An 18167-nucleotide genomic window follows, 5' to 3' on the forward strand; every position below is an offset into this window, starting at 1 on the left:
CAGATCTCGCAGCGTGATTTGTAAAAGGCTAACCGGCAGAAACAATCAATTATGTGCATGGACAAGGTCGCGGTTTTATCTCAATGAGAAAACGCCTTATAATTGTTCCCCCGGAAGATCCCAGGGAGCCCCAGCTGTGGATCTTACATGTGCAATTTTCTCTTTAATCTTTTACAGGCATTACAATTTGGGATAAAAAGTATTCACAGCTCGACGGCAGCCATTTGGGACTGTTGAGAAAGTGCAAACTATCAGATTGACTTGAGAAAATATTGACTTTGTGTGGGGAAAAGTTCACCGGAGTTTTCCTTTTAAATTGGACTCAGCGCGTGCCAAGGCTTTTTGGAGTCAGCATATAGACTCCGTGGGCGGAATGGCACTTCGGTATATCTCCGCTTTTCCCGCGCTTTTCTGCTGCCCTTCCACAAAACATACGACATTCCACACAAAAAAAACAGCCATAATATCATTCTTTATTTCTTTTATCAGTTTACAACTCGTGGTATATTCTGTACAGCACTGAAGGCACACAGAAACAAAAAGAAAATATATCATAATGAACATAAGTATATACAAAATATACAGAATAAATAAGTCAATCTATTTCAGTAAAAAAGCTACCGAGCATGTGCTTGGATGAACCGTTCGGAACATATAATATGCTAAATCCCATTCACCAGTGCTGTTGGTATGACAGTGAAGAAAAACCAGAGTTTCATTCCGCATGTAGCATCCGTTGCAAATCAGTTCCGAGTGGTAGCGTGAAGAAATTTGTAACAAAAATACGTTTCCCCCCCGATGACCATTCACATCCGCAAAGTGGCGCGTCTCTAAACAAACAAAATAAATTCATCAGCAGGACTTGATTGTCATGCACCATCATATGGCATCTGAACAGTTTAGTGCATTTGTACAATATTGTGTAGAATATACCGTACCTTTAAGTGCTATTATTTTCTATAGGAGAACTAAATCACCTTCAAAGTGAATCTGTATAAAAATAAATAAAGGTCCTTTGACTGCAAGACATCGCAGCATGTCACAAACCGACAGCGAAACAGCAATGAAACATACTCCTTTCGCTGTTTTTTGTTGTTTTTTGTTTTTTTATCCGATGTGCGCTTGGCATTTCGCTGACTCTACGGCACAATGAGCATTCGGGTAACACTATTGCATCTGGCTGACAGAGGGGAGTAATCAGGTCATGGCCCGACTCAGAATATAGTGATTAAACAGCAATTCTGGGTCAAGAGCTGATTGGAATTCACCCACTTGGTTCTGGCACAACATCTGCTGCCGTCCGGGCCGGGGTGTGGGATGGGATGGTGAGAGCTACGTGGATCAATTCGTTTGGCAGGGGGACGCCGTCGAAATGTGATCCATCATAAAAAGCTGATGAAGTGGAATATAAAGGTTAGAACCAGCCCACTCTTTACATACTGATCTCGTAATGAACTGTTCAGGCATAACAATATGACAAATTGCCTAATACAAGCTCGAATCTTTCAGCAATTGGACAGTAGCTTCAGCTCCCCAAACACTTTTGATACTTTTGTGTTCTAACACTCAGCACATCTCTGGTTTCAAACTTACTAAAATGCCTATGATTGTTCAACTTTTAACAAATCCAAACAAAATACACTTTTACTTTCTACCTGCTATCTATTTACGCTTTTACATCACCAATTAATAATCGAATCGCGAGGCCTGAGCAGTGTATCCATGGGTTTCATGTGATGAGAAACTAGGACCGTTGCCACAGCAATAAACATAAACATCGGCGTTCGATCTTTTGAAAGGTCAAAAAAGTCCTCGAAAACTGTTGTTCCAGAAACCCATGAACACAAGGTTTGTACAAACACTTTTTACCAGCTACATTTTGGGGTCAACATGAAAAGACTACACAGGTAAAACCAGATACATTCTCCTCTAAACATAAGTGGTGTGCCCATGGTAATATAGTATCTCACACTGTGGAAAGAAGCAAACGGGACAAGGCACTTGGTTTTCTGATCAATATTATATAGTTGTCTTTTAGTTAAAAGGAGTCTGATGCTCCAAGACCTCCAAGTAGTCCGGCTCAGAGCTCAGGTTGGCCTTGAGTTCAAAGTACTCGTTCTTAGTTTGCTCTAGCATCACCTTGCGCGGTCTCGTGTACATAATCGCCTCCATCAGCTTTAACTCCTCCTGATGCGCCGGACCCTGCATGTCCACCGCCGACTGAAGCTGCGGCATGTTTTTCCGAAGATATTCCGTGATCCCCAGCTGCTGGAGCTCCTTTTCCCGCTCGAAAAGGTTCCTGTACAGAGAATTAGGATTCCCGAGCGTGACGAACTCCGCCGGGCACTCTCCCGGTATAGGCCTGTACTTGGGGTTCCCGGTGAGGGGAGAGGTGTTTTCCTTTTCCATGATGCTCCGGCAGACTTGATGCTTCAGGACGGGGTCTTCCAGGCTGTAATCCATGTCGGTGTCATGCTCCTTGTGTTGGGCGCAGTACGTCGGATTGCGGCAGATTTGGACGATTGGACTATGCGATCTTTCCTCATACAAGCTGGAAGACCCTGTTCTCTGAGTCAGCGTGTGGTGCGTCGTCTTTTGTCCGTACATGCTGTAGTGTAAATGAATTGGACTGCTACTTGCATTTTCTCTGGGTTGCTCTTCCAGCGCCTTCCGCTTTGCCCTCCTCCTCCGCCTGTGCACGACGAACACCACGAGTCCCGCCGAACAGAAAATGATCATCAGGACAAACACTAGCATGCTCAAAATCAGCACCGACAAAGGAACTGTGTCCGTCAAAGCACTCAGCAAACCCCTTCCGGTGTTGTCAGGACCGAGCGTAGCAGTGACGGCATCCTCTTCGTTTGGGTAGTAGGTCCCCAAGCCGGGACACAGCACCTCGTGACGGAGACTCCGCAATTCGGACTGCACCACTTTCTTTGGCGTGTGGCACAAAATAGACCCCACCACAGTGTCCTTCCTCAATTTCTCCACCCATTGTTTTAAACTGAGCAAGTCGCAGCTGCAGTCCCATGGGTTGTCCTCTAAATAAATCTGCTCCAGGGAATCAAGCTGGTCCAGCACGTTGCTCACTGGCAGGTGCATGAGGAGGTTTTTCCGCAAGTTCAATTTGTTGAGGGGCACGTTGCGGAAAATTTGCGGCGGGAGAGCGCTCAGGAGGTTGTTGTTTAATGACAAGAGTTTTAGGTTTGGGAGGGGGTTGAAAGTCCCTGGGGCAATCTCTTTGATGAGGTTGTATTCCAGATAAAGGTATTCGAGATTGTGGAGGCCGACAAACATAGTGGAAACCAGTTTTTCAATCCGGTTGCCATTTAGGTACAGCTTTTTCAGACTGCTCAAGCTCAGGAACGTCTCATTGTCGATGTAATCTATTCTGTTGTTGGCGAGGTTCAGCAATTCCAAGCTGTCATATGTTAGAAAGTCCGACTTGCGCAGCGTTTGGATCATGTTCCCGGTCATGACAAGCTTAGTGGGGCTTTGCCCGAGTATCCCGATATCTGACACCTCTTGGATCCCCCGGTCCTGACAATGCATTAAAAAGCCTGTCACGGGATGATTGTGGCAGGCGCAGTACTCAACACAAGGGCTGCCTGGAACGTGAGACGGCTCGGGCATCTTGGAGTCATCTTGTTTGGGATTCAACTTAGACGAGGGGGTGACAACCATATCGAGTGACTTGGAGGGCTCTTCCAAGTTGATTTCGGCATGGGAGGGGCACAGGACGTCGCGCTTGACTTTGGCCAGAATGATCCCTTTAAGGTGGTGCGGATGTCCACACACCACGTCGCTAATGGCAGACTGCGCCCGCATGTTCTCCATCCAGATTTTCAAATGCAATAGGTCACAGTCGCACACCCAGTCGTTGTCTTCCAAAAGCAGTTCCATGATGCGCCCGATGTGCTCCAGGAATCCGACGTAGGGCAGCGTCTGAAGCTTGTTGCCCCGTAAGTCGAGGTGGGTGAGGGGCACGAAGCGGAAGATGTTGTTGGGCAAAAACTCGACGGAATTATCATTGAGGATTAGGACCTTGAGGCGGATCAGTTTGTTGAAAGCTCCCGGTTCAATGACCCGGATAAAATTGGTGTCGGCTTGTAGAAACTCTAAATTCACCAGGCCTTGGAAAGTGTCCTCTTTCAGGGTGACAAGAAAATTGCTATTTATGTGGAGTTTTTTCAGTGATCCGAGAGCGCTGAAGACCCCTGGCTCCAACTCTTGTATGCTATTACCCCCAATGTGCAGCGACAGGGCACTCTTAAGCCCTTCCATCTCCTCCGCACGCAGCTCGACCAAGTCATTTTTGTAGAGGTTCAGGTGGAAGGGCACGCCTGACGGGATTTTGATTTGTGAGATTTTGCTTATGTTCCGCTGCTCACAGTTCAAATGCAGGATGCCGTCTTTTCCCTCGCACGAGCAGAGCGAGTCGCAAGATTCGCTGAGAGACGACGAAGCCTCTGAGGGGGGGATATCTTGGGACTTGGCCACGGAGAGGAACAGGCCGACGAAAATGAGACAGGACTGCATCTCGGCGGATCTGAAACAAAGCAGAAAAGACAAAAAGACGATCAACTATGCATACTGATGACAGTACAAATGGATCTCATTTGTCGAAAGAGCTGATCTTTTTCTTTCTTCTTTTTTAACGCAATCTCACTCAGATGTTCATTGAACGAACACGAGAAACAGTAACAACAATGCAGTTAATACAAGTGAAAGTTCTTTGGACTAAGCATCGTATTTATTTATATATGTCTTTGATGACTTTAATTAAAATGCGGCTTCTCAGCGATGAGTTCTCAGATAGTATGACTAATCAAACTGGATTTCAAAATAAAATGAGCGCCAATTCTTTAATCGGCTCACAGAAGGAATAAACAAAAGATCTCAAAGATATAGTTCCCATGAAAGAGCCAGGATTCCCATAAGTACCACACACTTCTGCAGATTGATACAGCTTGTATGTACAGACAGAACTATATTAAAACATCATGCGAGAATGTCTCACACTATCCAATGATATTTCACCCATGAGGATCCACGCAATCCATCTTTAATGCGCTACAACAAATGAACTTTAGTTATAAAAGTGCAACGGCGTAAAAAAATGACATATATGCGTTGGTTGTATGCATGAGAGGAGGTCACAGTCATCCCGAACAGTGGCGAACAGGCTTTATATAGTCATTATGTATTAAAAATGCATCGAATGAAAAGGCGAAACAGCGTTTACAAGGGAGCGGTCCCGAGCCAAATGGTGGATGTGTCTTTATATAGTGGCATTGTCTTCCTTTATAGGGTTTCGTGACCCAATGTGGCCTTACACCAGATGACGGTCTTTTCCCCCCCGTCATAAGTAAAAAAATATCTACTGCAGTATATAAGTTGACTTTAAATAGGACATCTAATAATCCATAGCTTCTGGGATTCTGTGTTTTAACAAGTAAACATACACCAAAGCATGAGTAATAGCGGTGAGATGATATTTCTCTCCAGTGACTCGGTGCTATTATGGGCTCGAGAAAATCCCTCTTAGTCCAATGATTTTTTGCCCTTGATATATACGCGCACAAAGACAATGACTCATAACAATGCCTCAGTGAAATCAGTCTTTCTCAGACCCACTTCAAGAGCGCATTTAGTATATGGCCTGCTTGACAATGGGAAGAATTACAGAAGCGCCACTGACAGACGACGTACATTCACGCCAACCGAACTAAAAGTGAACTAATCATGTCTCCGGCTCATAGTCATTGATTAGACAATTAGGCTAAACACTCTTGTCAAATTGTATAGCAGTACAATTGGAGTAATTGAGTAATTAAAAGTGAGGCTGAGCGTGAGGGGCTCCGGCACGTTGTCGGGAAGTATCTCGCTAATTTGACTTGATTTGCACGGATCAAAGGCCAGATTGCGCACAAAGGGATCACTGGAGTGTCGTGGAGGGATGAAGGGAGACGAGAAATCTGTTAACTAAGAGCATACTGATAAGACGCGGCGAGGAAAATTGAAAGCAGAATTAATGAAAATGATTGATAGGCTGCAGCACTGATTAAAGAATAAATATTCATTTTACATGATGCAAGTCTACAGTGTTTCGGCTCGGTTGCATCGCATGGGTATCTGTAAAAGAGAAAATAATGGGTTCAAAGACTTTAGTAGTATTTGTGGTAGCTACTCCTGGTTGTTATGGTAGTAATTACAATAATAGTAGTGGTTGTAGTTAGACATGCACCGATCCAACTTTTTTGATACCGATACCGATACTGGGGTTTGAGTGCCTATCCGATATCTACCAATACCAAGAGACTTTCTTAAAAGTGGCTTTCTCTGAGCGAAAAATGTAATTCACTCTTCTCCATTGTAAGATCAATAAAGACATATTTTATTGTCATGATGTTACAGATCAATTATATCTATTGATAAACTAATGGATGACCATTTAACAAGGATGACTTTTCTTCACTAAATATCCTTGTGTATATGACAGGCTTTAGGCTACATTAATATAAACAACTCAGAAAAAGAGGTCTGATCATTTCAAATATACTTTAGGTATCGACGATCAAACATGTATTTTTTCTTGCGGAAGTTAACTAAAACGATTGAATTCTCCAGGTTCTTAGCTTTACAATGATATGCAGCATGCCCACACTTAGATTTAGGTGGTAAAAGTTTTTTTTTTTTTAAGGTATCATAATTTTTTTCAGTATCGGCTCCGATACCTAATACCAGTATTGGATTGGTGCATCCCCAGTTGTAGTAGTATAAGCTAGAATAGTGGATAGTGCCTTAGTACAGAAATTATCTAACTTTTTGCTCCATGTACCATAGATAAGCATAAGGTTGTGGCTGTAGAACAAGTGGAAATGAGAAAACTACAAGCATTAAAACCAGTTATATACATTCATACTTACTTTGCTTAAATATACATAACCTTTACTAAGAGTAATGGCTCGAAGGACCTTCTACACAAAGAGTTTTGCATGTTTATCCTTATTTGACCCCCGCGTTCCACTGTGCCGTAAATCATCTTTGCTTCCCCATTTGTCAGGCAGCATCAAACTTCCAATCTAGCAACTTCCCTCAACCCCTTTTTTCTTTCTCTCCACATAAGTTCCGGTATGCACTCCTTGTCGATGAGACATGGATACCATTTGCAGAGGAGTTTGCACTTCCAAGTCCAGGGAGTAAAAAATACATAGATCTTGGTATGTTGGCGATCAATTGACGTGTATGTTCTATTATAAATGGCACCAAGATCAATGTCAGATGAACAGATTTAAAGCAATTTGCCGAGGCTATATATTTAAACCGACTTTCAACTCAACATTCGCTGCATTCCCGAATCGCTGAGACGCAAATCCGGCACCGCCTTCATTGAATATTAATGCCTATTGCACAAGAAACAAAAGGGAAAAGTTATAGCTTTCTTGCCTCGTTTCGTGTTCACCTTTTCCCTTAAGCTGCCTCTCCGAAGTTACACTCGCCTGTGCTGGTGGGTAAAAGTCAAAATTATTGATGAAAAACCAAAGTCAACACTATCTCCCGCGCTCTGTGATGTATTTCAGAGCCCCGCGCTGAATATCTGAAGGTCATTTTGAACTTTACGCAGCGACTGGATGAACTAAATGAGCAGGCGCTTTACTTTGGAATAATGGGGGAGACAAGTTTCCTAGTAGCCGCCGGAGTGTTTTACGAAGGATTTCTTGTGCTATAGAGGAGAAATGTAGAAAGGTCAAGAAGTTATGACTATTTCCACGGCTTCTTCCTCCACTATATCTCCAGGGCAGATGCAACTGGAAAGAAAATCCGCTATAAATTGTCTGCATAACAATGAAAATGCACTCCTCAGTTGACTGGTTTGCGTTTGGCTTTCCGGTTCCAGTTTATCTCAAGGGTCCCGGAAATCTAATTTGCTAAACCTATTATGTATGCATTGTTAAAGCTGGACAAAAAAAAAAGCGGCAAAAATGTCGGTTCCGGAAGATATCCTTGCCTGTTTTTCATTATTTATTCATGTCAGCTCCGTCGGACGTCTGGCCGTGGTCAAGATACCCCCGCGAGACTCACCTTCTGTCCGGCCCACTCGCTCGTAAGGCAAAAACAAAATGAAAACAAAGGCTATTAACAGATGCTATCGTGCGCGGCGTTTCGCCCAGATATGAACTGGCATATAAGCTTCCCCCCCTCGCCGGACTTCAAACGGACTCCGCAACCGATCCATTTTTACAGACATTTGGCGTTGGCAGGGAAAGTTTCCCGCGGACCGTGACAAACGCTCTCGCCGTGCCAGGGCTGGAGCGTTTCCGCAAACACTCATCTTTTTTTTTTTTTTTTTTTTGTTGCAAACGATGGCATAGAGGCGATACAATTAGAAAACCACCCGTTGACATCTAGCGTGTTCGCGTCGAGCGAGGCCAAAAACATAAATAAATCACCGAGAAAATACTCCGGCAAACCCAAATCCCAGCAAATAGGGAGATCTGAAGAACATTTTTTTTTTTTTAACCACATGCTAAGCTCTGTGTCATGCACTTCAATGGGATTTCGGCATTTGAAATCCTATAAACATTGTACTTGCTTCAACGATTCCTCCGTCTAGCGGCAGCTCGGCAAAGGATAAACAACCCCCGCCTTTCAGTCCAGCATCAATCGCGCTGTTATGAGAAGTTGTAGTTGATATAACGCAGCAAAGCAACGCATCGAGAAAGTGTCCACTCAATATGTCGCGCCGACTAATTATCCCGTTTTAGGTTACGCGAGTGAAATTGCTTCTTTCCCTTAAAGATAAACGGAGACAATGTGAGAAAGTGCGTCGTTTGATTGGATTGTTCTCCATCTTGCAGAGAACCTTTGTTGATCGCTCAGAATGAGGCTTTCAAATGTCCTTTGTTTGCAAATTGGTGAGAAGAAAGGGGGGGGGTGGAGTGGTTCTTAGAAGTGGGCATTAAGAACCGGAGCGAAGGCATTACGATGAGGCGGATTTATGCATATCGATTCCCAAGGGTCTATTTAGCACATGCATGTCTTTAGTGCATAGGACAAAGCCAGAGTAATAACCACGCATCCATCCAGACGCTTCTCTCAAATCCAATGAAGTGCAAAACAATTCCGTGTTCTCTGGATCCTATAACTCTCAGTGCACAGCGGCCCTCTAACAAGCCGCCTCTGCCTCATATTGATCAATTATTCTAATGGCTGCTGACATTTCATCGCCCAACACCGCTCGCATCGCTCACAATGTGTTTAACAGGACCGGTATCCTGCAGGGGATCCTTAAAACGCCGTTTTACCGAGGCAACAATGTGGGTCAATTGCCAATGACTTCTAAATGACATTTTCGGAATGCCCCGGCAAAATACCAATGGAATATCACTCTGTGTGCTCATTATGTTGAAATAAAATGGTTTAGGTAGTGTATAAAACTTTGGTGAAACTGTTGGCCCCGACTTATGAGCGCTTAGTGTTTTCTGCATCTGCTCATTGCTATGTTGTGGCAGCAGTAGAAGTTATAGTTATGGTAGTTGTATGCAATACTAATATTAGTGCTACACAGATGCTCGTATTCTATAACATTAGCAGTAATTAAAGGTGAACTATTTAACTTTGTATGCATATTTGATCTTTCACTGACCAAGCAGCTTTTACTTTCCATCACAGTGGCCTCTTTGACACCCCAGGATCAATTCTCTTTCCGGTTTCTGGTAGGTTTTCTGAATCGACCTACCAGAAACCCTAAAAAAACAATTGAGAGGGTAAAGGCGGCATGCTGACCATCCATGGGGTGCTGAAAGATCAAATATGCGAATATCAATATGCATTTCACATAAAAAGTTACAGAAATAAACTACACTACACTACTTTCAACTGTATTTTTGGTAACACTTTTTAATAATGGTACATGAGTTCATGCTTGATTTTCATGAACTGGTTTCATTAAACATTCATGCTTGACTAATTGATGACTTCTCAGAAACAAACACGATTACACGATGGTTCGTGGACGACTTCATCCCTGAATTAAATGTCTAACTACTTTAATGAATGTAAATGAAAATCTTAATAATTCATCATGATCATGAGGATCACATGAGAATACCATGAATTCACTTAAAAGGCAATGAAATGACAATAAAATGATCGACCAATCATGATCATGAGGATTGTGCACGGTGGAAATCTGCTTGCAAATAATGTCCCCTCAACTAAAGTGGTGCATTACCCTAAACTTTTTAAACTTAGACTACCTTAGTCCTGAAGACGAAGCAATGATTTGTGGATTGTTTCCTCAATTTTTATTTTTCTGTGGAAAAAACAATTCAAAAACCTTTATTACAAATTATTTTAAGTACAGAACAACCAAATAAGATCTCAAGAGCTGGTCTTTAACAGGTTTAACAGTTTAGAATAAAGCACCACTTTAGTCGAGGAGACATAATCATATGAAATCATGATGTAGTTAAGGATTAGCAAATGATAAGTTCATGATTGCCGTTATCCTGATTAAGGATTAATGTTTTCCTATAAAGTTATACTTTGTGTTCTTGTACATCATTTAAAAGTAGATTTCCACCATATGAGTCCTCATGATCATGATTGGTTGATCATTTTATTGTCATTTCATTGCTGTTTTAGTGAGTTCATGGTATTCTCATGTGATCCTCATGATGAAATATTAAGATTTTCATGTACATTCATTACAGTTGTTAGACGTTTAATTCAAGGATGACGTCATCAATGAACCAACATGTTTGTTCCTGAGAACTCATGATTCAGCAATACATGTACCATTATTTTAAAGTGCTACCGTATTCTTTCTTCTTGCATAACCGCATTGTCTCGCTTTGTGTGGAAGCACCCAGGATATAGCTCACGTGTTTTCCAAAGACGCAAGTGCGAACCATATTATTAACTTCAACTGCAGCTTGCTCACATCAGAGTAAGTACATCAGACCAAGGTGAGTACACAGGATGCCTAATTGCAGTCCCCATGCAATTTTTTAAAGGTCAATATCATCATTTACTGTGACCCGGCGTGCTGAACCTGATCTGTCACCAAAGCCCACTCTCCCCTCAGGCATCAAACTGCCCAGAGTCAGCTCTGCACCGGCTTTCCCTCGACTCATTTATTGTTTTTCAATCTCGTGTTACGTCCATCCAGCGCCCACCGAAGTGCTCGCCTCTGCCTCACTTATAGACGTTTATGCCAATCACAGCGGTTGCTTTTCGGCAGCTGTTGCTCGTCATTATCCGCGTGAAAAGTCGGAGCTGAACTTGTGGGAGACCGATCCGGAATCAAGCGGCCAGTGAGCACGTTCTCATTACTGGACAGCAGCCTCCACGCGCCCTCGCTCCCGATCGATTTGACACGGTTCACTCGGCACGCGCCCCCCCCCCCCCGCTCCTGCAATTGCAACTTATTTTTACACGCGTTTGTCATAGTCGGCAACAAACCGACACGCGTGACACGACCTCGGCCCCTGCTCAGTTTAGGGAGCGTATTTTTAGATTTTAAACAAACAGATCTGCAGTCGTGTTCCGTCGCCATCACTGTCAGGAGGAGCAAGGCGAGCCGGAGCCGCGAAAAGCCCGGGAGGTACGGGGCTAATTCCTTTTTCTGTAACGCGAGGCAAGTTGATGTACAAATATGAAGTGGTTGTTATCCCCGGTGGCAGCAATGATAAATATATATATAGGGCTGGGCCACCCAACAAAATCCGGCCTTTGCAAAGTATCCATCTTCGGATTTTAGACTGAAGAAATGTCAGAATGCTTGGTATATTTTGGTGTGGTGCTAACTTGCACTGAAGTACTGCACAATATATAATCTCCAAAAGAAACACATTGGTTGCTATAGGCAGTTCTGTGGGATTATATACTAAAAAAATAAGTAATTAATGAATAACTGTGCCATGAACTCAGATTTTGTATTCAACTCTCTCAATGCCATTTCTAATAAAGTTGGTAACTGACCAAAAAAAGTGGCCACCTGGATTTGTTCTGATCTGAGGTTGCTGTAGTCGTATTTCAGTGACATAGGGGAAAAAAGGGAAAAAAAAAAAAATGTTCAATGAAACTCATGGATGGTATTGTGGTACACCTATCTCAGACGCCTGTGATAATTAGTTGTCAGTTTAAGCCCAGTTAAGGAAAACACTACTGAAAAAGGATGTTCACCTTCATTTTCAAGCAGATCTCTCTGCTGATGAAAAGCGTCAAATAGTTGTTGCCTTTGACTATCTTATGAAAACCTTCGATATTTCAAAAAACAAAGCATAATCATCGCACTGTTAAAAGATTTGTGGCTGATTCAGAGCACACGTGGGTTTGTGCAGATCAAGGCACAACAAGGACGGTTTCTGCCAGACAAATACATCAGATTAAGAGAACAGCTGCTACAAAGCAAACATCAAGGTGTAGGACCCTCCAGAGGCTTGCAGTTATGCATAAACCTTCGATCTGGCCACCCATAAACTGTTAATTGAATGCTGACGAGCAGAAATATTTACCTTTATGGCACTGAAATACAATTTGCACAGTAATTCTTAACATAATGTACGTGCCCAAATCTGAACATCCCAAATGGCCAATCAAAGGATGTCTTCTTTGCTGACGGCATACTCCAAGACGACAAAGCCAGGATTGTGAAAGAGTGGTTCAGGGACCATGAGACATCATTTTCACACATGGATCGGCCGCCACAGAGTCCAGATCTGAACCCCATTGAGACTCTTTGGGATGTACTGGAGAAGGCTTTGTGCAGTGATCACACTCACCCATCATCAATTCAGGATCTCTGTGAAAAATGATGGTGAACACAGGATCTTTTAAATTTAAAGCCGTTCCAACCAAATATTACAGTGTGTGACCTTTTTTGCAGCAGCAGCAGCACATGCCCTGCGTCGGCGTTTTTTAAATGTTAGCCCTGAATTAATAAGGGCTTTTTTAATTTTTCTAAACCCATGGAATATCTCGGCCCTTGTTTAGAAAGACTTTTCGTGTGCTGGCTTTTTCTTTTGGTCAGGAAGTGCATCAAGCGGTTTGTAATGCATTTGTAATCGCTTCAGTCATCGATTCTTAAACATTTACTTTAACTTATTTACTTTAAGTAGGAAAACATCGCAAATGTTTTAGACACACCGTGTGCGACGGGTATGTGCGAGTGAGTGGTTAGTTTTGGTCGAAGGGATCATCGCACAGACTGGCTGCCTCGCTACTGTTCGTCTACCCCGGTGAACCTGTGGCCAAGGAGTGAATGAATAATGACTACTGTGTAACTCTATGGGAAGTTTGCCAAACACAGGCTCGATAAGTGCAATATAAATGTAAGCTAAACTGGAGTATATTACACAATGACATTAACTGATATTACAAAAAGTGGCTCTAAAAGGGTTTATTTATAGAGATTATTATGTGACTCGCCATGATGAATGAGTGAATAACTAGTAAATGCTACAAAATAGACTTAAACGCGATACGTTGTAAAAGCGAAGCATCTTTGGGAGTCTTCTTGGCAGTCACCTCAGCATCCCCTGACCTTACTCTCTTGGCCACCTACCGTGACGTTGATTTATGGATGTTGACAAGGCAGAGGTTGTCGGAGTAAATTTTAATTCTCCCAAGTCTGAGCCCGCTGTCAGGACGGCATAAATAGTGCTCGAATATACTACCGCCGGCGTCTTTGTGCGACTAATATACGAGCCGCACTTTTCAAAGGCAACAAACACTCCAAATGCGTTCAAACTTTCCCGTTGATATACGGCATAAAATAAGCTTCTGCGTTGATTCAAACTCCATGAGGATCGTTTTATGCCCTCGCTTTATTCAGCGCTAAATGTTACAGATACTGCGGAAAATCGACTGAAGTCTATTTAGGCCCTGACAATTCAGACAAAGTTGCATTCACTCCAATACGAGGTTCTTCTTTACGTGTCCCTGCCACCCTTTGAGTACATTCTAGTATTTGTTCGTAATGTAGCTGTAGAGCAGGCTGTATTAGGGATTTTTTCTTTCCACTCGACTTTAGAGTATAATGCAGTATTTGCTACGACAAAACAAGCATTGATTAAGGCAGCACTGCAGGTGAATAGGAAAACTTTTTACATTTGAAACTTTTGCTATCGATTACAAGCATAAATTATGAAAAAAAGCAATGAATTAATAATGGATGGTTGCAGGTTTAAACTTATGGTTTTATTTTGTCGACATTAGTTACTGAGAGGATTGTGGATTTTGTTTTGTTTTGAAAGAAGCTGCTTATTAGTGGAAAAATCAGCAAAAATGGAAATTTTGCATTTGTAATTCAAAACTCAATAATGCAGGCTACAAATCAGATCCCCTTGACAAAACCTCCAAAATATTTATCAGTCCAAGGCTGGAAAAGTTGAAGTCTGCAGGGGCGACTAATGTGGAGATATTGTCGCACCGATGTGAGAGTAATACATTTTGAGGAGGCAACATGGCTCTTGGAATGACATTTAAATCTATAGCAAAACATTGAATCAGTGCAATAATCAAACATGTTATAGCAGAGGTGGGCTAACTACCGGCACGGGGGCCAAACGTGGCCCACCTTGCCTTTCAATCCGGCCCGCAAAAAATGTAATCCAGCCCGATATGCACTGGTTTAAAAGGGTGAAAACATACAGAAAAATATTTTGAAATTTTGAAATTAAGCTTCAGCACAAATTCAAGATTTGCGCAGGTACAAGTCTTGGAAGATGCAGGTACATGTTCCTGGCAGGAGCACCTAGAAGATGTACCAGAAGCCTTCATTCATCGTCTCATCAAAGGCAGTCTTCACTCATCACCCAATCACGGCCCCAGCGCAAACCGCACCTTCGCGTCAGCCAATCATCACAGCTGCTTTTTCCGCTTCAGCCATTCATCGCCCAGGATCGCCTTCTTAAGCTCCCCGGTCAATCACTCGGCTGTTTCCCAGCCCCTCCTCCGCCTGGCCTCTCCTCAGGCTCTGCTCAGTGCGTCGACCGGCCACCACCAGAGTCCGAGCTCCAGGGGAAGATTCTGGCCATCATGTATCAACGCCATGTATTCCATATCATCACTGCAATCTACCGCCGGGGTCTGAGCCCTCTAATCATGATTCAAGTTCAATAAAACTCTCTAATGCAGTCTGTCTCGGAGTCTTTTCAGGCTGAAATGCGTTTACTCGATTGCAGTCTATCTGAGAACAACTTCATTATTTGAAACATTTATATTCGCAACTGGTCCGGCCCTCGTACTAAGGTCAAGAACCCAATGTTGCCCTCACATCAAAAGGTTTGCCCATGTGTTCATTTGGAACATCAGGCTTTTTTGTTGTCGTTTCCAAGTGAAAGTGTATATGTTAAGAGACACAACCTGGCTCAAAACCCGACAATAACCTTTGCCTGTAGTCTCCCCATAATCACTAAAGATTATTAATAACATACTTTTTTGTTAACCCTCCTTTCTAGTTGAGCAATGCCGCAGGGAAAGAGTCACATGAAGCTTTAGGTTCACACAGTACTGTACATCAAATACTCTTCTGTACATGCTCTGAAAAGGCTCATGTGAATGAAACGTCTGCGAGCTCACGGGACACAACTGCAAAACTCATTCGCCCGAGATTTGAAGCAGTCGTCCACTAACTCGCGAGCAAACACTCAACCCACTGCACCACAGCGTCCCAAAATGTAATGTAGCCTGCGAATACCAATGCGGAATGGACACATCCTGCATAATTGAGGCCTTCCATGACACGACCGCAGCCAGGAAGTACGTTTCTGACGACGAAACAGTACGACGATTTTGCATAATATCTCTCCTATGAATTTTCAAAGTAGCTATGGGAATACTCCAACTCTTTTTCTTTGGCTGCGCTTTCCATTGACCAAGACGTGGCCCTATTCCAGCGCGAATCGCCCACTAAACTGGAAAAACAGCAGTTACAGTAGGTACATGAACCGTTTAATCCCCATCCCTTTTCACCTGGTTCGCGTTTAACGGCGTCAGCGCGCAGCCCGTGGACTTCCTGCTCCCGACGGTCCCCCCATGCAGAAACACATCCCCCCTGGCATGGCTTATGGCGCACACACAGACGCTGCAGTTAACCATGGGACCGCTCCATCGCTCGCTCTCTCTCTCTCGGTTTCTCGGTCTCGCTCGCTCTCCTTCTGCGAGACTCAGCTGTGTCGGGTAACGTCGAACAGCTGGCCTCCGTAACAGCGAAAATGCGTCAACTCACAATGCGGACTGTGCTTTCATACTGTAAATAGACATCCGCTCGTCTAATGACAGAAAACAAAGGCTGTGTTCACTTTTGGGCAAATATTCTTTCACAATATCAAAATATCCCCCTCCTGGAACCGCCACCTTAACGTGGTGGAGGGGTTTGAGCGCCCGAATGATCCTGGGAGCTCTGTTGTCAGGGGTCTCCCATGGAAACAGGTCCTTGGTGACGGGTCAGACAGAGAGCGGTTCAGAAGCCCCTTATGAGAGACCAACAGGCCCGGTTAGAATCACGAGGCCGTCCTCCCGTGGACCCACCACCTGCAGGAGGAGCCATAGGGGTTGGTGCAATGTGATTTGGGCAGCTCCAGCTACTGCCCCCACGACCCGGCAATAGACAAGTGGAAGAAAATGGATGGATGGAATATCAAAATATCTACTGCTACAACAACTGCTCCAATTACTTTAGCTTCCTTCTGCCATTGTTGACCTCCCGATTCGGTTTGGCTTGCAAATAGAGGGACTTTACTCACTACTCTACACGACTGGACGTGCTTACATTGTCAAAACACAGTCAAATAATGTTGCCCAAGGCTTTTCGAAAGCGCTTTGCATATCGGATGTATTGGTATCACACACTTTCACAAATGCATCTGTGGGTGGACCATCAACGCCGGCGTTCTCCGGCCTTTGATTTCCGATAACAAACATATGCAGGGGAGCTAATAATAGCCCCGCGAAGATTGTGCTTTACAAAGTAGGGAGAGATAGGATGGGCTCCCCTGGCAAGCGCGGTGCAGCACGCAGGCTTGCATTTCAGATGGTCTGTTTAGCTAATGCGCCGTAATTAGTTCTCCAAAAAAAAAAAAAAAAACGAGCGAGGGGAACATTACACTCGTGTTACTGTAGTATCAAGGTGTTTGCGCTGGGGGAAGACAGCTGTGTATAAATAGACGCCTTGTTTGGGTGTTCTCGCACTGTTGGAAGAACATAATGAACACTCGCGCTTCTATTCTGAATATAGACCAGTTTGCCCGGAATAAAAACGCAGCATGCATGACAGCAAAGTGAAGTGTGGAGACGGGCACTTTTATTAACAACATTTCATAGACTGAAGTGATGAACGGCTTGACACGACTTAGCTGAGGAATCAAGATGCTGCTGATTTATTTGAGTCGGTCCAGCATTCATCATTACCAATAAGTCGAGCCAGGAGGTGAGGTTTCATGCCAAATCGACCTTACGCGGCGCTTCACCATCATACAAAACAATTCTTTAATCAAAAGCAAACCTGGAGCTATGTTTCGACCCACTCGCGCAACATTGATTAGTCTTTGTGTCTTCCCCAGAGACTGCTCTTAGCTCCTCCAGTGTCCTACGCATCCAGGAAATGCTTTTTTCACCTGCACTACTCTCAGTATTGAAACACTTCCACAGCGAATGGGAGGAAAAGGACGGGGAGTGATAGGAAATCAGGTTTGTTCTGGCTGTTTTGGATCAATATTGCGTTGTCTAACCAACAAAGATGACGATAAAGATGTGTTTGAGATTAAAACACCTGCAAAAAGCACAACACTGCCTTTAATATCATGTGGATTATTATATTTGTAAAAATATACAATCTTATACTCTATTATAGAGGGGAGTTATGATGCGATAATGATATATCATTATCGCATCAATATCAAGATATGAACATTCAAAATATTAATATTGAAAAACCAAGATATAAAATATCTAGATTCTTATCGATAAAACTGCACTCTTTTGTACTTAGATGTTTATTTATTTTTCTGAAAAATGCTTGGTTTTCACCGAACCCGTAGTTATATCGTGATACCTGGCATGAATATCAAGATATGAAATTTTGTCCATATCGTTCAGCCCTAGCTTAAGCTCCCCGGTCAATCACTCGGCCGTTTCCCAGCTGTGCTGCGACCCTC

The 18167-nt window shown here is 43.3% G+C and overlaps 1 protein-coding gene across 1 annotated transcript in view; it reads right to left on the minus strand.

The window, feature by feature from the left end:
• Window positions 1-477: 477 nt before the first annotated feature.
• slitrk6 (SLIT and NTRK-like family, member 6) overlaps window positions 478-18167 on the minus strand; it is a 29460-nt gene continuing 11770 nt past the window's right edge. The window contains exon 2 of the mRNA XM_079581878.1: window positions 478-4549. Coding sequence (XP_079438004.1) covers window positions 2035-4539 — 2505 coding nt within the window. The 5' untranslated portion in view covers window positions 4540-4549 and the 3' untranslated portion in view covers window positions 478-2034. The remainder of the gene's footprint in view (window positions 4550-18167) is intronic.

This window comes from Gobius niger (assembly GCF_951799975.1).
Source record: "Gobius niger genome assembly, chromosome: 23".
Lineage (NCBI taxonomy): Eukaryota > Metazoa > Chordata > Actinopteri > Gobiiformes > Gobiidae > Gobius > Gobius niger.